This window comes from Cyanistes caeruleus, chromosome 2 (assembly GCF_971803275.1).
Source record: "Cyanistes caeruleus chromosome 2, bCyaCae1.hap1.1, whole genome shotgun sequence".
Classification (NCBI taxonomy): Eukaryota; Metazoa; Chordata; class Aves; order Passeriformes; family Paridae; genus Cyanistes; species Cyanistes caeruleus.
The window spans coordinates 44,121,563-44,145,097 of record NC_141702.1 but is presented as its reverse complement, the minus strand read 5'-3'; the positions used below and the strand labels follow the sequence as shown (position 1 = coordinate 44,145,097).

Below are 23,535 nucleotides of genomic sequence, written 5' to 3'. Positions count from 1 at the left end.
CTACAGGGATGTTCTAAGGTTATGCAGAGAGAAAGTAGAAGAAACTGGAATTTAATCCGGCTACTGTCATAAAATATATTAAAAACCTGTTTCTTTAAATACATAAACAACAAAAGGCTGGCTAAGAAGAATCTGCATCATTTATTGGATGGGTGTAGGCGGAAATGTACTGACAACAAAGGTTGAGGTATTTAATGCCTTCTTTGCTTCAGTCTCTAATAGTAGTAACAGTTGTTTTGCAGGTACTCAGACCTCTGAGCTGGACAACAGGGAGAAGAACGTAGTCCCCATAATCCACGGGGAAATGGTCAGTGACCTGCTGTACCATTTAGACACAAGTCTATGGTGCTGAATGGCAACCACACAGCTGTACTCAAGGAGCTGGTAGAAGAGTTCACTGAGCCACCTTCTATCATTTCCCCACACTTCCGCCTCACCACGGAGCCTCCAGGTCACTGGAGGTCAGCCAGTGTGATGCCCATTTACAAGAAGGGCTGGAAGGAGGATCTGGGAAGCTAGAGACCTGTCAGCCTGCCCTCAGTGCTGGGGAAAGTCATGCAGCAGATAATTAATCTTAAGTACATTGTACAGCATGCACAGCACAACCAGGGGATTGGGCCCAGCCAACACAGCTTTGTGAAGGGAAGGTCCTGCTTGATCAGCCTGAGCTCCACCTGTGATAAAGTGACCTCCTTAATCAATGAGGGAAAGGCTGTGGATGTTGTCTACTTGGACTTTAGTAAAGCTCTTGACAACATTTTCCACAGCATTCTCTTTGAGAAACTAGCTGCTTATGGCTTGGACAGGTGCACTGTTCACTGGGTAAAAGTCTGTCTGCATGGCTGGGCCCACAGTGATGGGGAATGGGGTCTCTTTCTCCCAGACAACAAGTGATTTGACAAGAGGAAATAGCCTCAAGTTCCACCAGGTGAATTTTAGATTGGACATTAGGAAAGATTTCTTCACTGAAAGGGCTGTCAAACATTGGAACAGACTGCCCAGGGAAGTGGTGGACTCACCATCCCTGGAGGTATTTAAATGGCATGTAGATGTGGCACTTAGGGACACAATTTAGTGATAGGTTTGGTTGTGCAGGGTTAACAGCTGGACTCAATGATCTTGTCTTTTCAACATAAATTATTCTGATTCTAGAATTCTCTGTCACCATTAAGTTTTCCTGCTTAGAAATATGCCACTGCAATCAGTATCCTGCTGTATTCTTGGTATAGCAACAGCACTTGTAAGCATAAAGTTGGTACTGTTAACTTTTAATTAAGATTAAATAATGAAAAAGGAAGCAATTTTACATAATTGAGGGCTTTAGCCCTAACTATGTCATGAATATAGAGATGAAACAAAGAAAGCCATTTTGCTTGATGTGATGGCAGCTTTAATGTAACCTTTCTGATTAACAAAATTAGACAACAATTAAATAGTGATCAAATCAGTCTTTATTGGTTCATTATTTATAAGAAATTTCCTGGAAATGTAAGTGTTGGATCTTTTAACTTACAGTACCACAAAACAAAGCTAACAGCAAAAAGTGACAGGCATTATTGCATGATTATTGATGTACACAGCAGAGCAAGATAACATTCTGACACAAGCCCTTAAAAAAGGGTACTGTAATTTTGTTCAACCAAAATTCATATTTAACAAAAAAATATGTTTTTCTGCAAAAATCTTATGCTGCCACATGCAACTCCTTGTTACTTAAGTACATCCTGTTTGGGCACTTTTAAATTTTTCCAACGCCTCAAAATGACTTTGTATTTTTCACTTACAGTTTTGTCAGATAATTTTTTTAAGACTACCCGCATAACTACAGCAGTTCCTGTTTGTTTATCTTCACCTATTATGAGATCCAGTGTGTCTCCAAGTTTCACCTGGAACAGAAAGAGGAGTGATTATAAACATTCCCTGGGGAAAACAAATCCCTGCAATCTTTCTTTCTTTCCACTTAATATTCTTATCTCATAGGAGAGGAGGAAGGCAGCCAATACCAGACCTATTATAGATCCTCCAGCTATAAACTTCTAGGAAAGCTGTGGCAATATGCAATTACATGTCTCATGATCTTCCATGCCAAGAGCTTCACCCTCCATGTTATACAACCAACACCTAACTCTGTGAAAAAAGTTTCATGTATGTCTTTTTTTCCTGAACTGTGCATCCCACCAGTCTTTTTCTATCAACACAGACACAAAACAGCAAAATGCAAAGTTCTTCCTCATGCCTTTTAAACGATTTGAAGTGTTTCAAAAACAGAGTGCTTAGCAACTGCCTGTGCTCCTCTCAAAGGTCAGATGCAGTACACCTGTCATAAACCAGCCTTAACTCTATGGGATCAGGAATCAAAACTTCTCATCGTATTGCCCTTTAATGACAGTAGCCACCTCTGACGATCACCCTCACATGAAGAAAGGGTTGGTAGAAGTACGTGTCTGGTGACCCTTCTGGATCTCTCCTAACTGTGGTCCTGTGTGCTCTGTTACAGGTACAACCTTCCCTCAGCTACCCCAGTTTCAATCCCTTTCTATCATCAAACTTCCTATTTTCTTTAATCATGTGCCTGTTCCACCAATATCGCAGATTTAATCATTCCTACTCCATCAACCTTGCATACATATCATTGCTCCCTTCAACAACTTAAAATGTTCTGCCCTTGATGCCTTCTCTTGACTTCCAGTCTTAGATTTGACTTTCCAACCACACAAGTTTCCTGTCTGCCTTAGGGAATAATGTTTTACCCAGGGAAGTATACTCACACCACCCCCCGCCCCGAGGTGGAAGTGGTATTAGCAATGCTGTGCATTCACCTTTGCAGAGTGATCTAGAGGCAGAAGGTCATGCCTTAGCTATTTTCCTGTGCTATATTAAAAAGAAATTTAAAAAATAAAAGTCTTACAGTTCTACTTTTCTTCCATAGTTTTTCTCCGTTCAGCCTGAGTTCATTATTGTAGAATGCATCTTCTACTTTACTGAAGAAAAACAAGGTTTTATTGCAGTTACAGTGTGCAGTAGAAGAAATACAAGTTTTTCTTTGCAGAAACACAGCACCACCATTCATGGGCAAGGCACATTTCCACAGCTCTAATTTGTGTGTAAAGGACACCTTCACTTGAGGTTAGGACAGACTTGAACTGGAAGTAAAGAAAAGGTCTTTCACAGATACTAAATTAAATAATAGCATATAGTTGCTCTGTGCCAGAAAAGCTGTTTCTAGAGATCTGTCTCCTGAATATCCAATGAATAACGTCCCCTTTCCTGCACCAGCCAATTTAATAATTTGTAAGTGACCAAGTTATACTAATATTCCGTTCTAACAACATAGTGATATCAGACTTCTGCAGGTTGCATTAGATCAAACTCTGTGATACATTTATAGACTGCACATTTACCTGGTGGACCTGTGAAGCTTATACTTACCATCCCTTATTTCTCCATTCATTAAATAATAAATAAATAAAAATAAATAATAATAAATGCATTATTTTACTCCCTCAATCTCAAATTAGACCTTTTCATATCACTCAGTACAGTATTCTGCATTTTCTTAATTTTAAATAAATAGTGATACAAAATGCCTCCTCAGCAATCTCAGAAATACTGCAGACAGGGAAAAGCAAAATCAGGCTGTTTCAAGGGAGATAGGGTGAAATAAACAGGAACATCCATACATCCAAAACATGCATGCAGAGGGTCAAAAACGCTACACCAACAAAAACCCCACAAATACTGAGTTATTCCAACAATAAAAGGTTATCAGAAGTCAGATTCTAGATACATGACATCTTTCTCACTACCAGGTTGTTTCTTCTGTACTTACTTTCTTGCCATGTCTAGACCAGCTTTCAAGATCACGTCATATCGAAGAGACTGCACTACTTTTTCAAGATCCTTGTAATCTTTTACTACATTGGGGTCATTTTCAAATTCATCTTCCAAATTACTTTCATCTTCTTCATCTTCTTCCTCCTCCTCCTCCTCCTCTTGTACGCTTTGTCTGCTCCTTTTAGAGCTTTTGCTGCTTTTGTTGCGCAGAGAAAGTACTGAGATATACTCTGGAGAGAGTCTTAGTGCACTGAGTCTGACGGGGGAGAAACTGAAACATCTTCTGTAGTTTACTGTGCTTGCTTGACAGCTACAGAATAAGCTTCTCCTCCAAGTGGGATACAGTTTATTTGAGGGAAATTTCTCCCACAGTCCAAACCAGACATTTAGTTTTCTGAAAGTGCTGATGGGGAGTCTGAAGCCAGTCATAGCATAACCTAAAATAAAACAAACATTCTTATATAAAAATGAGCAACTGCTTTGATGGATTGGAAGGATTTCCCCACACATGGCATAACAGTTACTACAAAAAGATGAGTATCCAGTTCCCCATCCAGTGATGCATCACCTGAAAGCACAAAGCTTTATGTGGCTTTATGATCTGAATTTCTCACACACTGGCCAACTACAAGGAACTAAACACAACGAGAACCAAACACAGAAAAGCCCAGTGGAATACTCCGTTTGTAATTCCTTTTCTGGTGTTCAACATTAACTGTCCAAACACATTTGTGGCACTTTCCTCCCTACATCTGAAATACAATTCACAAAATACACAGAAACGCTGCTATCTGTGTCATAAAAAGCACAGGGTGATCTCTATTTATCATGAGTCATTGTCAACACAAGCAAGTTGCTGAACACTGCAAGCAAGCAAATCCAGAAAAGCCGAAAGCTGCTTAACCTCAGTTTCTGCTTGGACCACAACACTCCTGCATAACAAAACGCTGAACAACGACCCCCCCGTTTCTCCAAGCGGGAAGTGGCGCCGCGGTAGTGCTCGGGAGGAATGTCACAGCTCTGTGTCCCGCAACAGCGCGACACCAGAGTGACACCGGACACAGCAGGCTCGCATGGGAGCTCCCCGCTGCTGCTGCTCCTTTCTCTAACCAGGGACACGCAGGTGGAAACACCCCTCTAACACCCCAGATGTCTTTCAACCCTCTCAGAAGCTGATTTACAGTCCCTACTAGCTGGGTGCTGCGCTGGCTTTTACTGTGATCTCATATCCACGGAAAAGTGTTTCCTTCTGAGGTAAGAGTATGGTCTCCCCGCACCCAATGACCCCTGCCGAAATATGAAATGAGGCGGTATTTGTGGCTCGGAGAAAAGCCCTGAGCAATGAGGGCTATTACTGGCCAAATAAAAATAACCACACCTCCTCTGCCTTTTTTCTTGTATCTAAATATGTGAACTTAAAATATATGACATACAGTTTGAATTGTAGGACGGTACAGCGATCGCAGAAGACACAGGCGTGTATCTGCCTTCTCCTCAGTTCGGGGGCAAATTCCAACAGTTATTTGGACGTGCAAACAAATATTATTCCTTCATTTTAGCACTCGACCTTAGTTTGTTCCGCGCTGGCCAGCGGCTACAAGCGGGCCGGGAAGGCCGTGAGCCCGCCCCACACAGGAAGCGCCCTCTCCGCCTCGCTGGAGCCCTCGGCCGGGCAGAGTCTCGCCCGGCAGCCCCGGCCCGGCCCCTGACCCGCCGTCGGGCCGCTCGATGGCGGCGGGACCGGGCGGCCCCGCCTTCCCTGGCGGCTGCCCCGGAGGCCGCACGGCCCGGCCCGCCGCCCGCCCGCCGCCGAACGCCGCCGCGACCCGGCCCCGCCACCCCGGAGCCGCGGCGCGCCGGGCCCGGCCCGGGCGGAGGGGCGGCCCGCCGTGTTACCTGGGTGCCGCGGCCGCCGGGGCCCGGGCCGCTGCCGTCCCCCGCCGCCGCTCGCCCGCCGGAGGCGGAGCCGGAGCCGGAGCCGCAGCAGCCCCGGCTCGGCGCCCTCTGCCGGGGCCCGGCGGACCCGCTCCGGGGCGGGACGGGCAGGGCGGGCGGCGCGGGGGCCTCTCCTTCTCCGCCCCGTGCCCGCCGGTCGGGGAGCCGAGGCGCCTCTCACAGAGTCACAAGGTTGGAAGGCACCACAGTGGGTCATCTGGCCCAACCTCCCTGCACAAGCAGCGACATCCCAGAGCACACGGCACAGGACTGTGTCCAGACAGTGGTTAAGTATCTCCAGTGAAGGAGACTCCACAAGCATTCTGGGCAGCCTGTTCCAGTGCTCGATTACCCGAGCAGTAAAGTTCTTCCTCATTTTCCGGCGAAACTTCCTGTGCATCATGTTCTGCCTGTTGGCACCACCGAAAAAAGCCTGTCTCCATCCTCCTGGCATCGTCCCTCTAGATATTTGGGGCTGCCTCTCCCCTTCTGCACACGGTGCCCGCTGGTTTGGGAGCAGAGGCTGGAGAGAGCTGGGAGAGGCAGGAGGGCAGCAGGCTAAAGTGGGGATCCTGCCAATCCCTCCTCAGCAAACCGGGAGGTTCCACGGGAGGAGCCCTCTGTGTTTGGGCCAGCCTCCGCCCTGTCCTCTGCTGGAAGACTGGTCCAGCCACCGATGGTCTCCCTCCCCACCGAGATATGCTGGAGCTGTTTCCCATTATAATTTCTCTGGCTTTCTAGGGAAGTTTTTTCTGCGTGTTCAGCTCCTCATGCTCTGACCGCATGCCCAAAACAGAAAAACATGAACTTCTCTCACTGGGGAAATCACTCCAGCAGATGCACAAGTTTTCCAATAGATTGATTTGAAGGGTTTGGCCACCATGACAATCTAATTCAAACCCCTCTGTGACCTACATTTACCTTTATCTTTCTTACTTTCCTTCACATTACATCTCCTTTTACTCTGCATCTCCATTACTGGTGACAATTCATGATTCCTTCTCTTTGGAGCTCAGAAACTAGGAGGTCCATCCCCACTGCTGCCTTCTCCCAGATTTCTCTATGCTGTGCACCAATCTCTTTTTGCTTCTGAACGCTCCAATTTCTCAGCATTGGGGGAATTCTCTGTATCCATACTGAGCAGGCACAGAATGCAACCAGATTGGTAGCATCTCACCCTGATATAAGAGGCCACACAAGGTTCAGAGTAATTTTGGCAGATGGAAAAGCTCCTCAGCTTTACAGTTCTGCTTTAACATGCCAGCCACCTCACCTGACAGACCAGTCGTCCCTTGGAAAAATACAAGCAAATCTGAAAAGTGATATAACTTCAGAACTACTGCTGAACAGCAGTGGTACAATTAGCACAGGCATTATAAGTGTTTTCCTAATTTTCCACCTGTATAAACTTTGTCATAAAGTGTTTGAATGGGAGGTTTTTATGTCGGGATATTTGGTAATGAGCAATTCACGGGCAAAACTATTTCCCCTCCTTAGAAACTTCACTGGGAAGAAGTCTCTGAACACCTTTGTGTCTTTATGTATTCTGAATGTTCCAGTGCTAAGTTCTGTGAGATTTTGACCAAATTCAGTTGAGAATATAGCCTCTAATTTTTTTTGGCACTTTCCCCCTATATATGGTAAAACACACAGACATACTTACCGGGTTGGGGGGGGAGGCAGGGAGGGAAGGATGGTAAGAGTGACTTCCTTGAATTCACAGTGGCACCTAGTGAGTCAGAACAGAAAAGAATGTCAAAAGCAGTGTGGATTCCCTGAGCAGAAATGCTACCTTCTCTAAGAAGGAAAAAATCCCCCAGCCAAAACCCAACAGAAACCACCCCAATCCTATCATGCACCCCATTCTCTTCAAATCTTTTGGAATTTGACTTGTCTCATGTAGGATTAAAGTCATGATCTAACGTTTCTGAGCGTGAATTTAACGTACTCTTAGTAAACAAAAATATAAGTATTAGTGCCTTTCTATGTTATTCATGCATTACACATCCTTATTGCACCTTCATATTGAATGGCAAGGAAGAATGTGCCTCAAGTCACCCCCTCTCTTATATTTTAAAATATGATGATACAGTTGCATCTTGCACAAGCAGAAATTAATCAGATGCAGAGTAAATGTGACTTGGTTGTCATGAGCAGGCATCACGAATCTGATTTATCTCATCATTTCTCCACCCCAAACAGAGACATCACCTCTGACACACTTGCTTAATTTCCTAGTCCAGCTATGAAGGCAACTGTTCCAGTTGTACTAGTTGGAAGGTACATCATGTTATTATTACATCTCAGTCATGAAAGCAGATGCCTACCAAGGTTTTTTGGGACTTCCCCCTCCCCCAGGATTATTTCAGCCCTGGACTGTAGAGGAACTTCAATATCTCCCAGGTCTTCTTGTGGTCAGACTCCCTCCGTGCCAGAGTTGAAGGGCCATGAGAGGGAACCCCCAGCCCGGGTCAGTATGTGCATTTTTTAATGAAAAAAAAAAACAATGCAAAAATGAAGTTAAGAATGATCAATCCTGATTTAATTATATGGAACTGTAATTATAACCAAAATGTTCCGAGGGGCTGAAGACCTCAGTGTAATTTTTCTCTTCTCCCAGTTTACCATTAGATGGCAGTGAAAAGCTCCTCTCAAAGCTGCCACGAGCTCAGGCTTCCCGCACAAGAGGCTTTGCTCAATCATACATCAGTCATACCTATCTCTGAGCAGGATGTTCTTGCTTCTCGGTGATTTGAATGTGTTTTTTTAATTTTTATTTTTATTTTTAATAAGAGACCTCCACAACATACACTCAAAAGTTTCAATTTTGGTAAGAAACAGTGACAATTCATTTCTGGCAGATTCATTGTAGTCTAATTTTATTTTATTTTTTTTTTAATTATTCTGATCAAGGTGTGTTCTTCCCATGTCTAATCTCATAGAATTGTTTTTGTTTTTTCAGTGAAGACATCTCCTCTCTAGAAAGGGTAATTTATCTCTTGTTTGATTTTCATTTCATGTATTTCAACATACTCCCTATGCCATTCACTCACAAGATTAATCTTTTAGATTTGGTAGCTCAAAGAGAAAATTCTCAGTAGTTTTTGACCTGTGTGTTGGAATCTGTAACTGGGAATTCCCTCCCCACTGCCTAGGGTTTTTTGTTACCTTTGTTTTCCTGCAAGGTCAGTCAAGTGACAGCGCTGGATCTGCTGACACTCCTTGCATTTGCAAAATAAAGAGCCCCATGCTGACATTTGAGTGCTGTGAGTAGCTCTGACTAACATTCTGCAATGCACATCTCACCAGATTACTTGTCTCTGCAGATTCCACTTCAATATTTTGTTGTGAAGACCACATGTTTTTTAAGTTACACTGCTTGTTTCAAGGTGGGAAGGTGACCGGACAGTGTTCTATGCATATTTATGCTGCCTGGCCAAACAAGTGTTCCCATATGAGCGTGACCTTTAAGTTTGTCCATATTCATTTGAATAAAGAGCTTCCTGACTGCTAATTCACCTCTTCACACCTATTGTAACTCCTTAGATGTTTTTTTTTCTTAGTCCGTAGCCTAGAGACAATTCCTCTAGCAGGTTACTGCATTCAATCTGTGACCAAATAATCCTATCATCTCTTCCTCCTCTCTGAAAAATAACCTTTCATGCAGCAGAAGCTCCCTTTCTAGCCCTTCCAGTGCTGCCTTTTCAGTTGGCAGGCTGCTCTAAACTCCCCTCTCTCATTTATTTGCCTATGTAATCTATTGTGCTATCTTTTGCTATAAAACATTGTGTTTATTCTCTTTAGGATACCTTTAACGTACTCAGCTCCTACCCCAGTACACTGAAACTTCTGTTTCTCTCTACTTATCAACCCTTTGTGTTGCCATTTTATCTCTTATGCTAACAACTGCATTATGAACTTCTGTCCATTTTTTCCTGCAGCCACGTTGGCGTCCTGCACAGAGAATCCCTTTCCAGAAGTGAGCAAGGTTTCACAAAGCACCTTTACTTGCAGTTTACTTATTCCTTGAAAACCCATCTTAGCCATCAAAGATTAATTAGAGGAGTAGAGGAAAGTGGATGAGTCTCAAGTATTGTTTTGTATTTGTTTAAGTGATGGATACAGTCACTTGTTAATGTATCATTTTCTCTCTTTTTTTCCCCATCCTTTTCACTACCTGACTAATTTGGCTTTTGACTTCCTACTGTCTTTTAGAGTAGGAGGCAACATTGAGCCATAATATTAAAGAAGATGGAGGTGGATAGTGCAGATTGCTCTGACCAGCACTGAAGAAGTGATGTGAGGACAGTCCATCAGTCACAGCATGGTGAATCACCTAAACCAGAAACACATTGCTGCCTTGCCAGTGAAAACTGATGTTACATCAGTGGTTAAGCAAATGGGAGGAAAACAGTGAGTAACTTCTTTCAGCCAGTCTGGTGTTAAATCCAGCTCTACACCAAGATTAAAAACTCTGCAGTTTCACTGCTAATTCTTTAATTTTCCAGTTTGATGAGAGGTTTGCAATGAAATTTGTTTTGTTGTTTCACCCTTGCTTTCTTGTTTGCTAATGTCTAAAACACAGTAATTTTTTTGGTAGGAAAAGTTATTGTGCTGTTTCCTAAGACAGGCTTTAAGATTTTCATTCATTCTATAGTGAACGTGTTCAGGTCCTGCTGGTGTTGGTTGCTGCTCTAGGATTTATCTAGCTGCACTAACAGTGGGTGGTAAATGCAATAAAAAACAAAACTAATCAATTAAGCATTCATTACTTGAACTTTATTTATTAGCCATAAAACAACATAGTTCATGAGCAAATGTTAAGTAGTTTGAATTATTTGTTTACTGCTGTGTTTCCTCTGTATTCTCCTCAGATTAATGTCTTTAGTTACTAGAAAATAATGTTCTCTCTTCTAATTGAAAGCAACTAATTCAAGATATACACATGCAAGTTTAGCATTATCAGTTTCCAATGGGGAAATTTCAATTTTTCCTCCATCTGTGTATAATTAAAGTTTTCTTAAAACAAGCAAACTAAAAGCCCCAAACAAACCCAAACCAACAATGTTTTGAGTCAGTTTACTTTTAAAAGCAGAAAAAAGGCTGAGAAAAGTACTTCATCTTCCAGTGTGACTCAGAGACTGTTGCTCTGAAAATTGAAGCCTTCTGATAATGTTTTCATAGTTTTAGTTACTTTCCCATGAAAGTTCTATAAACATAAGTTGTTTATCACATTCTTTCTAAGAAACACCTTTTGATGGATGTTTCTCATGACCAGTGTGATTGGGAAGATGGTAACTTAATTATCCAATCCCTGGTCATTGTCGAGAATCTATAAATACTGGAGTCAAAGAATAAAGGCACTGCTTTTCTGTTCTGACACTGAGAAGTGTCCATCTGAATAATTTCGTGTCCTTTAGTGACAAGACACCAAGTTTTCTTGATTAGCATCTAAAACCAGAAAATTTTATCTGTTTCAACACACCTTTGAGATACAAACACATACACACAAAGAAATAATATCAATAAAGGTGCAATAAGGAGGGATAGAATGTGAGAATAATATTACTTGATGTCAAGGCTGTCCTGCCCTTTCATAATGTCCAACTCCAGAGGTGTAAAAGATGTGTAAATCGCATAGTAGGAAGATCTGGGATGATTTATCTCCCAGGGAAGCATGTCCTTGCAACACCAGCTGTTTAAACTCTGGGTGTTCTCATCACTGTGTGACCACTCCTTCTCTGTACCTTGCATAATGATACCCTGCGATAAAGTATTCACCATTTAAAAGATACATGAAGTCTTAGCACTCCTAGTGATACATGATACAAGTTTCCTTTCAGCATTTCAGCTTTACAAATCCTAAACTAGTCCCTTTTTCTATTATGAAATTTGAAGGAGAGCTGAACTACTGTACACGTTGTAATCCTATTTGTTCTTATTTTGGTTTACAATTTTGTGTCTTCCCATCCAGCTTCAAATATTCCTGTTTCTCAGATTTCTCCATGGTTCGTTCTCATTACTTTGTTTTCTCTGCCTGTCCTCTACTAATAAGTCTTATCATAGAAGGAAAATTCAGGGAGATGGGAAAAGTGCTAACATTGCATTATTGCTCAAGAACTGGAGTGAGATAATCACGAAACTGCATCAAACCACAAACAAAACAAAACAGTTGGGAAAAATTATTCTTTCTAAGATGCATCAATGGAGTTGTTGCATGTTGAAGTCTCATCTTGAGCAGAGTGTGCTACTTTGGAAAGCATGATCTAATTAAGACAGATTTGAGAGAGTACAAAAGAAAGTGGAAAAAAAAGCATAAAAATCCTGTGAAGAAAGCTTGAAGGAATTGAATCAGTTCCTCAAACTACAGGAAAATATAGTGGCAAATGTCAGAGTGAATCATCTATACTCTTTTAGGAGTCAGTGAAGAGATGTCAGCATCTCCAGGAAGTGATTAATCTACTTCAGATGTCTGTGATGAAATGAGATTAATTACGTCATAGAGGCACTTGTTTCCTTTCATCATATATAAGGGTTTCCAGGGAGACTTACTTAGATGTAGATGGCTGCTGTCATGCAACTCTTCCTTCTCTCAGTGCAAAGTGTCTGATATGTTTTCAACCAGTAAACACGAATCTGGTCATCATTATCTGTGCACTTTACTATGCAACACAATAAATGGTTGCAATGCAATGCAAACTTGCAGCAAAGAAGACTTAAGAGAAATATTATGCAAAGATAGTTTGGCAAACAAAAAGAAGGTCTTTGGGTTGTTGAATACCCTCCACTGATTTTTTTTTCTGAGTATAATGTTTAAACTTCCCTCAAATCAGAAGATGGAATAAATTACCTTTGATCATTTTTATTTCTTCCTGTCTATAGACCTGACATTATGCCTCATGAGTGAAGGAAAGCTCTGTCTTGGTTTTGCCCTGTTCCAAGAAGCATGATCCCAAGCAATTCCTGACCATGATTCAGGGGTTGGCTCAGGCCAGGGACAGCTACCTCCCAATAGGCAATTTAGACTTAGCCTCCATTTTCTGGAGACTGGGAGAGTTTAATGGTGTGGACAGGGTTGGACATGTCAGTTGGCCTGAAGGCCAAAGAACAGGCTCTGCTACCATTTAATTTGTTTGTATTGATGTCACCCAGGAGTTTGTTTGACTTAGGGAGAAAGGTGTGCTTTCAAGCAGATCTGAAGCCACACCTAATTGTGTAGGCTGACACCATCCCTTGAAGTCAAAAGATCCACGGACATTAAAGCAGCAGCCCTTACACATTTCTCCTTGAGGCGTTCTCTGGAATCACAATTTCCCTTCTGCTCAAACTTCCAGGCTCATGATTCCGGGTTTGGAAATCATGGTTTTGCTTACTTCCATAACTGTACCTCTAACTAGCCAGCCCAATACCTTTGTCTCAGATCAACAGAGAAGGGAAACAGCTGCCACTGCTGGAATTGTGGCTCTGCATCACAGCAGCAAGGCCCATGTCTGAAAACATATATAGTCAAATCTAATCAACATTTATTACCAATAAATGGAGATTTACACTACCACAAATCATGCCTTCCATTAAAAGCTTTACTAATAAAAATTTAATATGAACCACTGGAAGAGGAAATGCAATCTTCAGTATATATTCCAAGTTCTTATCCAAGACACATATCAAACAGCTTTTGTCCAGTTGTCTAAAATCAGTTTCAACCAATCCCATCAGTATTTCAGTCTTGTTCTGCAATGATAGTGCAGATGCAACTGTAAGGAAAGGTGCTTCAAAGTATCTGGTAAATTTTGATTATATGGCTGGCGCTGCTACAACACACGTCCTTTCCACTAAACAAGCAGCAAGAGAAAGGCCAGGTTAACTAATGAAGTACTAGGAAATATTAGGAAATATTGACCTGTGAGTTTCTCAAGGCATAACCATGTGCTAAAAATGGATATCACGGAAACATATCACCAGATGATGTCAGCTTAGATCAGAGTATGTGAGTTAGTTCGTGAACACTGCACAAATGGATTTCTCCAAATCTGTCTTTTGAAAAAACATCAGGTTCTAATACATGAATACACAAGTTCACAGGTGGGTATTAACTGAATAACTCATAATATGACTCAGGTGAGTACTGAGAGCTGCAGCAGACTGAGCTTGACATGTCTTCTTGGATGAGGACTCTGAGAGGATCTACAAGGTGTAGTAAGTTCTAATATGTAAGTTCTAGTCTGTGCACAACTAAGGAGAATGAAGAGCTGGTTGGGGGAGCACAGGATCCAGTGATTCTCATGGGCAATTGATGTTCCTAAAATATTTTAGATGGATCAAGATTAGCATCTAAAAGGTAGGAGTAAATTAATGGTTAAGTCAAAATTATTTCTCATTAATTCCACTTAATGCTCTGTCTACACTTATTTTGCTAAAGCCTTTTATTTAAATGTAATGTATTTGAATAAATTACTTATGTGTCTTGTACGCTTCTCTGCCTCCTTTTATAGACAACTGTTGAGGTTTTCTGCCAGTCATTTTAGCTGATTTTGTTTTCCAATGCATTATGCAAAGCAGCAAAAGTTTTGCTTCTGCTCACTGAACTGCGAGCTATGCCTATTGCAAAGTTCAGTCAACTTAAAAGTCACTGGTGGCATATACATATGAGCTTAAATTTAACTCAAAAGATCAAGGTCATCTTCTCCCTGCTAACCTTTCTTATCAAATACTATTTAATAAATGTATTTAACTAGGAGAGGTGCTGACCTGTGGATAAAAACTAAAGGAAGTAGAGGAATGGGGATTTAACAATACTTAACACTGTATCTCAGCATGATGAGAACTCGAAGAACACACTGCCATCAAAGGGTGTTTGATTGAAGGAACATATTGTCTTTTCTGAAAGAAAAATATCTGAAGTTCCTTTTGGCCACCAGATAGCAGTACTTCACTTTGTATGGTTCTCAGCTCACAGCATTCCTTGCCTTGTCGAAAAATCCATATATTGGATTCTGGACTCTTGCTCAGATATATATTTTGCAGACTTCATTATAAACTTTATCTATAAAAAAAAGATTTTGGAATTAGGAACATGGGTGATTTATGTGTTCAGAAGGAATCCAGAATATTGCAGCTTTCCTGAATGGGGAAAGTTGGTCCTATAAATCTAATGGAGTGTTAGGCATTATAATTTCCAATGACAAAAGTTTCAATGAAAATCTTGGGCTTAAAATATTTTTAGCATTTCTCCCTTGCTGACAGTACATTTCCTTATTTATATTAGTATTTTAGGAATATTTCAGAAAGGCATCTTTTTTGCCTCCAAACATAAACTTTACAGAATTACACTATTTCTGTAATTTATAATTTCTGCCAAATGTTTTTAAACCTCAATATTTTTCCTTATTTTCAAACAGAGGAACAGACTTTACAATATTTTTAGCAAAAAAGAAAGATACCCTCATTTTCACTGAAACTTATTAAAACACCAGAAGTGCAATATACTGTATAATAATAATAATAATAAAAGTCATTGTCAGTTATATCATGCTGTATTGGTTCATGTAACCTTACAAGCATTGTGCATCATCCTCTCTTTTTTTTTACAGTTATAGACCTCAGGCAAGATGCACAGGTAGAGAGAATGGGAAAGGCCACCTGACTGTTGCTCTATCATTCTCATCTGTCCACGTGTTGACATTTAAGTGTCTCAGCTGCTGCTTCTATCTGGAACAGCCGGTTATGATCCCTATGGCATCATGCAACAGCTGTATCACTTCCTTTTCTCCCTAACAAGATGGGAGAGATAATAATGGCAGCCATCTCTGTCAGCTTTACACTAGAATATTCTTTGTTTTAGCTATTGTAGAGCCCTAACTGGATTCCCTTCATTTTTCATCGCCTCCAGGGAATCTGGTGTCAGAATCATGTGAGCCCTGACTTCACTGCTGTGATTCACGTGACTTCTTTCACAGGGAATTTCACTTTTCTGTAGTGTTAGGCTTATCTATTGAATGAAAAGGTGATCCTCTCCCTCATTTATGATTCATTAAACTATGACAACCAAAACTAACTGCAGGCAAGGAAAAGTACTGATAGAAATGTTTTGTCACTCAGGAGCTTTGTCACTCCTCTGTCATTTTAAGTCCACCACAGTTCTCTTTTTTCTCTCCTTATATCTCCATAATCATGAAAAGCCATCTTCTGGCATCCAGCTTTCAGCAGACAACCAGTGAATATTCAGAGACATCAGACCATCAATTTGATGACTGTTCCCATAGCTACTCTATTGATAGACTATGTCTCTTACAGTTAAGAACTGGGCTATGACTATGATCAGAATAAGAGAAATGTTGTTTCAAAAGTGCTTCAAACTTAGCGAAGCTCTCAAAAGCTCTTTCGTCCTGGTATAGAAGAGGGATTGATATTTTGGGTAGTACAGCTTACAAAATGCCTTTATTTCTGGAAACATAAAAAACTATATATTTGTCAGGCATTCTGAAGAAATTAATGTAAGACCTGGTTTGGAACAAAATATTCTTGTCCAATACAAGTCCCAGCACCCAGTTCTGCAGTGCATCTCTCCACATTTCCTGTGCCTTTGGACTGAGTTCTAGCAACGCCCTTGGAAGCTCTTCAATAGCAGCCCAGCCCCTGAAGATGGGCAATGGGTCATGTAGTGCTGGACTTGGGTATCTCCTCACACTTTGTTCTGAGATTAACACAGATTTATCTAATTTTGAAACCCGTGGATTTGTCTGAGCCAAGAGAAAATCTTGCTCTTCTTTTAAATAGAAATAACTGCTTTGTGGCAATAGAATCAGCACATTGGTGTCTCTTTTTTTGTAGCTTATAAAGTGAACACAGACTGTTTTGGTTCAGTTGTCCATACACTGAGACATCTGAAAGGTTGTGCCAGGGCCTCACCAAATCGATCTTTAGGCAGTCAAGGGGGGACATACAATGTAAGTTCAGCATTTACTGTGCCAGAAGGTAGAACCTCACCTACACAGAGGCTACAGCTGGAAGAACTTTGTGTTCCACTTGTTACACAGGTTTCTTTAAAGAATAATGGTAATAATAAAATATTTAGATCCAAAGAGTGCTTGAAATTGCAACCTGTGGTCTGAAGCCTGAGCACTAATGGTGAGGTAGCTACGAACAAGATGGGATCTTAACTCCTCAGCTTTTCTTCCACTGCTCCCACCATTTAGAAATATTTACAGCCGCTTTCACCTTTCCTTCTCTCACTAATGATTTTTTAAAATTATTTTAATTTTTTTTTTTTTTTAAATGGAAAAAGCCTGGTGTTTTTATAAACGTGAGCATTTCTCTGGAGTAACTGCAGCTCAAGCGCCACAGCCCTGTGCCAGTCCCTCCATACCCGAACACGACGCCGGCACTAGAGAGGGGGGAAGAGCCCAAGGGGGGAAGCAGAGCTCCCGGCTCTGTCGGAGAGGGGCCGGCAGGACTCGGGCGCTCCCCGGGGACAGCCGGGCAGGGGGAGCGGAGCCCGCAGCGGCGCGGAACGAGGGGGCGGCAGCGACTTGCGGGGCTCCGGCGGGCACGGAGGGCGGGAGCAGAGGTGTGGGGAGGAGGAGGAGGGGGAAGGCGGCTGCGGGGCGTCACGGGAGCCCGCGCTGCTATAAAAGGGCCGGGCGCGGCGGAGCCGTGCATCCCTCTCGCCCGCAGCCACAGCGGCAGGAGCAGCAGCAGCATCGCGGCGGGACAGCATCAGATGGGCATGGGGACGGCGCTGGCGGCGCGGCTCGGCCTGGGGCTCCTGCTCCTTGCCCTCCTCCTCCCCACGCAGGTGAGCCCCGCCGCTGTGGCGGCTCGGCGCTTTCCCTCCGCCGGCCCCAGGGCGAGACCCTCCCCGCCGCTGCGGCGGCCGCTCCCGGCGGAGGGGCGGGTTTCTCCCGAGAGGAGCTCCCGCTCGTGTTCGCCGTCCCGGAGCCCGCCGCCGCGCCCCCCGGGCGGCCGTGGGTGGCGGGCGGCTCCTCCGCCCCGGGGCGGCGGCGGCGGGCGAGAGGAACGAGCCCGGGCAGCCCCGGCTGCGGAGCGGGCGGGGATGGGCGCGGACGGGCGGCGGGGCGAGCCCGGAGCCCTGGGATGGCGGTGGCGATGCCCTGGATTATCCCGGTCCAACCGAAAAAGATGAAGTTGGAATTCGCCACCTTTTTTTTCCCCCGTGGAGTTCTCGAGGGGAACCGCGCTGTGGGCGGCGGCTGAGCGTTCATTGCCCCGCTGATCAGAGGGAGAACGATCCCTCCAAACCCGAGAGAGCTCCGGGAAGGCGGGAGTTTTGCAGCGGGACCCGGCTCCCCCTCATGGAAGCTGAGGGGCTTTGGGTCCCGTCCCGGGCTCGGTTCCCGGCAGGAGCGGGAGGCTGGAAGCAAAGGCGCCGGGCTCTGGCCGCTGCCCTGGCCGAGCCTTGCCCTTGGCGCAAAGGTAATGGGCGCAGGAGCGATCCGCTTCTCTCGGAGCGGCCAAGCCCAGCTGGGCTCCCAGGTTCCATATCGGTGTGTTGCTCTTAGCGACCTCCTCTTCAAAACGCTGAATAACACAGTATCAGAAAAATAAACAGCAACGGCGCTGCTGGATCGTGTTCCCTCCTCCTCTCCTCTTTGTTTGCGAGGAAGGGCATTATCCCTTCTCCTTTGTGCTTGAGTCTTGCCCTTGGCAGTGATGAGAGCAGGATCAGACCCTTTGGGTAACCGGTATTCATCACATTCACGTTGAGAAAATCTCTGGGGTCCCATCTACTGTGATGTTGGGGAATTTGGACATAAGCTCATTCTCTTCCACCAAAAAAAAAAAAAAGAGAAACTAGGTTGTCTTTCTTTTAAAAAAAACCAAGAAAACTTTAAAAATACATACCCAAGAGTGGAATGATGGTAGAGTCTTTGTATGTAGACTGAAAAAAAATTTCCAGGGCAGGCTGGGACTTGCCTTGTAGGTTATTAACTCAGCAATTCGCTATTGATCACTTTCAGACCGGTTTTAACAGAAACTTCAACACAGCGATTTTTATCCTGCAGTCCTAAATTGCTTCCAGCACGACGCCGATTGCCAAAAATGCAAACTATCAGAAGCTTTACAACGTTCTTATGTTTTTCTATTGTATGCTTTTTTTAGTAGGAAACACTGAAAGTGTTTATGTAATTTTCTAATTAATTTAACATACACCTCATTGCTTCAGTATTGAGGGAATGATTTTATTTTATTTTTTTTTCTGCTAATCTATTTTCTCAGCAGCTCTAGAAACATGAGAAAATAAGGACACCTTTTGTGGACAGAACTAACTAACTAACTTCTTTAAAAATGTATACTTTTTTACTTGAATTAACTCTTAAGAGCTTACCAGGATGCTCTGGTAGAATACAAGTTTGCTGCCATGGAGTTAAAGCCAAGCTTTTGTATTATATTCATTTTTGGGGTTGAAATAATGTGATTTTTGCTCTTGTTTTTCATCCTTGTGTTTCACATGCTCTTTTTCACTGGTTATCTTTGACAGTTTTCCTGCTCATATGTAGGGAATAACTTTATCTTGAGGTTGCACAGACTGCAAATTTTTGTTCTGTCCCTATAATTTAGAGTTATGAAGGGAAAAGGGTATTTTTTTATTTTGCTTTCTGTCAGCATTTTTAAAATTTGTTAATATGGTGCCTTTTCACTATACTTTTTTTTGTTTGTATGTTCTAGAATGCCAATAGGTTGTGATTCAATCACTATGGTTTCATTGTTCTAACTTCTGCAGTTCAGTGCTACCACAGCAAGATAAGAGGCTGAAGTATTAAATCCACTGACATAAAGCCCCACCATTGCCTGAAAGGAAGCCACAGACCAGCCCCAGAAACAGCATCAATAGATTCTTGACTGTTGTTTCCTTGTGTTTTCGTTTGTGGCTTAGTCTGCAAATGCAGACTGCAATTCATGCCGTTGTTTGAAAGTCTTTCTTATCCTAAGATTTGCCATTACATAGCTCCACATTTGCACTTTTTTTTTTTTTTTTGTGAGGTTTTTTGAAACCTATATATCTTCTGATTTAGGGAAGGATTTCCATAAAGTAATAGTTATGGAAATACATTTAGAAAATAATTAGATTTATTTCTTTAACAAATCCCACACGTGCAATTCAAAATGTCTTTGTCCTTAACTGCACAATGAAAGGTGTGAGCATTTGTATTTATCATTTGTGTGCTGTGACTGAGTGGGGCTACGCAGTGTTCATTGCTACTAATACGTTTTCTGATTTTTAAAAAGAGACAATATAACCCTTTTTTGTTACTTCCCCTCCTCTCCATATTCTAGATCTACTGTGGTCCCAATGGAACAAGTCCGACACCTTCAAACAATTCTTCAGCAAGTTCCACCTCTCTGTCAGCTGTCACAAATTCAGTGAACAATACCACCACTCACGGACATGGGAATTCTCTTCACTCAACCACAAGTCTTTTTTTCATTCTCTCCGTTTCTCTTCTGTATTTTTGCTGTTAAGAGACTCTGGCATGGAAATGGCTACCACTCCCCACCCCGTTTCCTGAACCGCCTGAGATGGCTAGATCTCCAACCCAGCATGAGAAGAAATCAACCCAAACTCCACATCAAACCAGCTTGGTTCCACTCCATACTCAAATTAGTACCAGTCTGACTTAGGCAAGCACTCAGTATTCTGACTTTCAAAGCTGACCAGTGTGAAAAGACCAGCTTCAGCAAGGAGGTAAAATGATGAGCTCTTCCACCAAATGAGTTGGAATCTGAAAACCAAAATGGAAGCAAAAAGAGACAGTACTGACAAACCAAATTTAAAGCTGAGAAGAATTACAGCATCTTATCATAAGGATGGATAATAACGCTCCATGAAGAAAAAAAGGCTTAAAGTTTATCTACCATTTAGAATAAGGACTTCAAGAGTTTTTATTCTTTAAGTTCAAAAACATCAACAGGCTCATAGAACCCCTAGAAAACAGAGAAAAGTTCAAATAATTCTGTTTCTTGAACAGTCTGTATGGTTATAACTTATGGGTATTAGGATGCATGAACAAGAAACAACATCAGTGAAAAAGGTTTCTTCTAGGTTTCATTTGTATGAAATTGTTACAAGGCTAAAATAGAATAACAAAGTTTTTGTAAGAATCCTCTTATTTAACCCTTGATTCCTAACCAAATGGTTAGCCAGGGAGGGCTAGTTTTGAAATAGCTAAAACCCCACCAGTTTTCATAAGAGTGGAATTATTTATGGTGGGAATTTGAATTTGACATTTTATTTAAATTGTTTGTATATTAAACCGTATGTGCCAGAGAAAGGAGGTGTGGAAACATTAGAAAAAGTACCAGGAGCTTTTTGTAAATGAAATTCAGAAAAGAACAAACAAACAAAAAAGTTAATGGATGTATGTCTCCTCTTTCCTTTATTTCTCCTCCCAAATTCTACAAGTTCTATAAGTTTTTTTTGCTCCTGGAACTTTCCTTAATTATGAAGGATTTATGAAACCTTATGAGTAATGTTATAGTGCTACATTTTTTTTCCTTTTATTTTTTTTTTTGGCACAAGGTGAATAACTTACTGTTTTTTGAAGAGTTTTAATTGTGATGGTCTACTTTAAACCTGGGCTAATATTTGTGGTGAGGAGAAGGAATGGGGAGAGGAGAGCAAACCGCCAAAAAAAAAAAAAAAGAAATTAAATGAACAGGTGTTTGAAATATGAAGACTGGAGTCTTAATTTAATCAGTGAATTTAAAAGTTCCCTTTGTAAATACTACTTTTTAAAATTTTTTTTCTGAATCAAAATTGCTACACTTGCACAGATTGTTTCTGTATTATCCAACACTTTAGAAAATAGTATCTGGTACTTGATCAAAGCAAGCTTTGTTGAGGAGGTTCAACTACCTTGATGATGACACCTTGTCAGAAAAAAATTAACTATGTTGATATGATCACATGTGAGTGTACATGATCATACCACTGTCTGTAGATATTTATCTCAGTATAAGATCATGTCAAACATGAGTGGCTCTCTTAATTTTTTTTTTAAATACACATCTGTCTTTCAGTTACCACCAATTCACAGTATCACATATTTAGTAGCAAGCTAACACAAATTCATGTCAGTGAACGTACATGGACATTTCCTTATGCTTATCATTTGTATCAAGTAAAATGTTAATGATTGTATTTTGTGTTTGTGTAATAATGCTTTGATTTATTAGCTACTGATTTTCATTGAAAAAACCTGTAAATAAAGCAGTGGACAGGCAATGCAATCTAGATGCACTTCCAGACACATCTACAAAAACTTGTACCTTGCCTGTGTTAAGTGAATGAACTGTTAAGCAAGATGGTATATGTGATTAAAAACCTCAAGGTCTAGAAATGCTGAAGTGTAATTAGTTTTATTTCTCTGGAAGGTTTTGTGCCACTGGGAGTCTGGATTTTGCTTTGAAACCAGGGAGTGAGATTTGATTAGCATCTCTAGTAACTGTAGCAAAGTTATCCCTACACACTACAGCCTCTTCCCTTTCAAAGCATGACTATGTTTTCATGTTAGACAAACTGTGCTTAGACAGTTTTCCTTTATTTCTTTTGGTGGCAATGAGCGATTTTTCTTATGATGGCTAAAGCTGTTTCTCAGCTTCTGTTTATAAAGCAATGTGAATTAACTGCTTAAGGTTTCTGACTCCCACAGACTACACTAACACACTAGGTATATCCCAATAATACAAGCTGAACCACGCCTGGTGAAGGACAGGGGCTGGAAGAGGTAGAAATTTATGCAAATTTTTGCTTTAAAGCAAAAATTAACCGGATGGGCATTCAGTAACAAAGCTGCCGTTCGTGACATTCCAAAACTGTGTCCGTGTTGTTTTTCAGGTGCGTTCCTTTCTAACACCCCTTAAAGGCCCTGGGTTGTTCTGTGTGGTTATCTCCACTCCCTACATGTGGAGAAACACATTTACAAGTGCCTAAGCACTTAGGCATGCTGCACATGGATCTGCATTTGTCAGTGGGAAAGAGGCCCCTGGAGAGGCCTCCCAAGGCTCCGGAGGGAATGTGGCGTGGCAGGCCTTTGCTTCTGTTCCTCTGCTTTTCCAGTAGGCTGAACAAACCCAAGGAGCAGGATAAGTTTATCAAAGCTCATTGTTTAACTAAGTCTTGGAACGTGCAGGGAGTATCAAAGCACATTGTTCCTTTGTTTAGCTTTTCTCCAAATGCTCCAGGAGAAAGCAGCAAGATAAACCAACCAACCCGGCTGCGCACCTTTTTTTAAAAACATAAAACTAAAAATAACCTCTCTCTAAAGACAAGTAGACAAGGAAAAAAGGCTGCAACAATGGGCCTTAATTCTATGATATACCAGTACAACAAAAGAAGTAAAGGAATGTGTTTGAAGTTTTTGTGAAATATTCAGGCAAAATGGGATGCTTGGCTTAATTGGTGCCATGCTTTTTTCAATTTTTTTTTTTTTTTTTTTTAAATTGGAGAAATAGAGCCAGATTGCTCTTTAATAGCATTTAAGCTATTTAAATTCTCTTGAATTTTAGAGTTTTCACCAGACCAGATGAGCGATTTAGAAAAATGATCTGGTAACCTTTGTTCTGTTCCATTCCACCACAGGACAATGGAATCAGTGATGAAGAAATCCACCCAGGGAAAGAGGATGTGATGGATGTATTTAACAAAGCAGGGGGGGCGGGAGGGGAGGGAGGAGAATGGAGCCTACGCACTTCACAACTATTTAATTTTTTTGAAATAGCACCTACAATAACTAGAGTCAGCTCTTT

The 23,535-nt window shown here is 41.9% G+C and overlaps 2 protein-coding genes and 1 long non-coding RNA gene across 4 annotated transcripts; 2 read left to right on the top strand and 1 right to left on the bottom strand.

Moving 5' to 3' along the window:
* Positions 1 to 1,433: 1,433 nt before the first annotated feature.
* Positions 1,434 to 5,882, bottom strand: MTRES1 (mitochondrial transcription rescue factor 1). 2 transcript variants are annotated; one of them, XM_086876717.1, is made up of 4 exons: positions 5,731 to 5,882; positions 3,830 to 4,271; positions 2,909 to 2,981; positions 1,434 to 1,886 (listed from the first exon to the last, which is right to left on the bottom strand). In XM_086876717.1, the coding sequence occupies exons 2-4, from the start codon at positions 4,261 to 4,263 to the stop codon at positions 1,710 to 1,712; spliced, it is 684 nt and encodes a 227-aa protein (XP_086732843.1). In that variant the 5' UTR covers positions 4,264 to 4,271; positions 5,731 to 5,882; the 3' UTR covers positions 1,434 to 1,709. The 2 variants fall into 2 exon arrangements, with proteins under 2 accessions (XP_086732843.1, XP_023779665.1); XM_023923897.2 differs by lacking the exon at positions 5,731 to 5,882 and adding an exon at positions 4,739 to 4,940.
* LOC147654763 (uncharacterized) lies at positions 4,977 to 11,286 on the top strand. Its single transcript, XR_015283077.1, has 2 exons — positions 4,977 to 5,088; positions 9,985 to 11,286. It is a non-coding gene; the product is annotated as an uncharacterized LOC147654763 (long non-coding RNA).
* A 6,067-nt stretch (positions 11,287 to 17,353) lies between these two features.
* Positions 17,354 to 22,127, top strand: CD24 (CD24 molecule). The gene is made up of 2 exons (XM_086876716.1): positions 17,354 to 17,563; positions 20,065 to 22,127. Exons 1-2 carry the CDS (start codon positions 17,489 to 17,491, stop codon positions 20,248 to 20,250), a joined length of 261 nt encoding a protein of 86 aa, XP_086732842.1. The 5' UTR covers positions 17,354 to 17,488; the 3' UTR covers positions 20,251 to 22,127.
* The last annotated feature ends 1,408 nt before the right edge of the window (positions 22,128 to 23,535 follow it).

Coding starts and splice junctions, on each gene's coding strand:
- MTRES1 (XM_086876717.1), bottom strand. CDS start 4,263: ATGACTGGCTTCAGACTCCCCATCAGCACTTTCAGAAAACTAAATGTC. Junction 2,982..3,829: donor GGTCTAGACATGGCAAGAAA/GTAAGTACAGAA, acceptor GTTTTTCTTCAG/TAAAGTAGAAGATGCATTCT. Junction 1,887..2,908: donor TATGGAAGAAAAGTAGAACT/GTAAGACTTTTA, acceptor TTTCTGTTCCAG/GTGAAACTTGGAGACACACT.
- CD24 (XM_086876716.1), top strand. CDS start 17,489: ATGGGCATGGGGACGGCGCTGGCGGCGCGGCTCGGCCTGGGGCTCCTG. Junction 17,564..20,064: donor CCCTCCTCCTCCCCACGCAG/GTGAGCCCCGCC, acceptor TCCATATTCTAG/ATCTACTGTGGTCCCAATGG.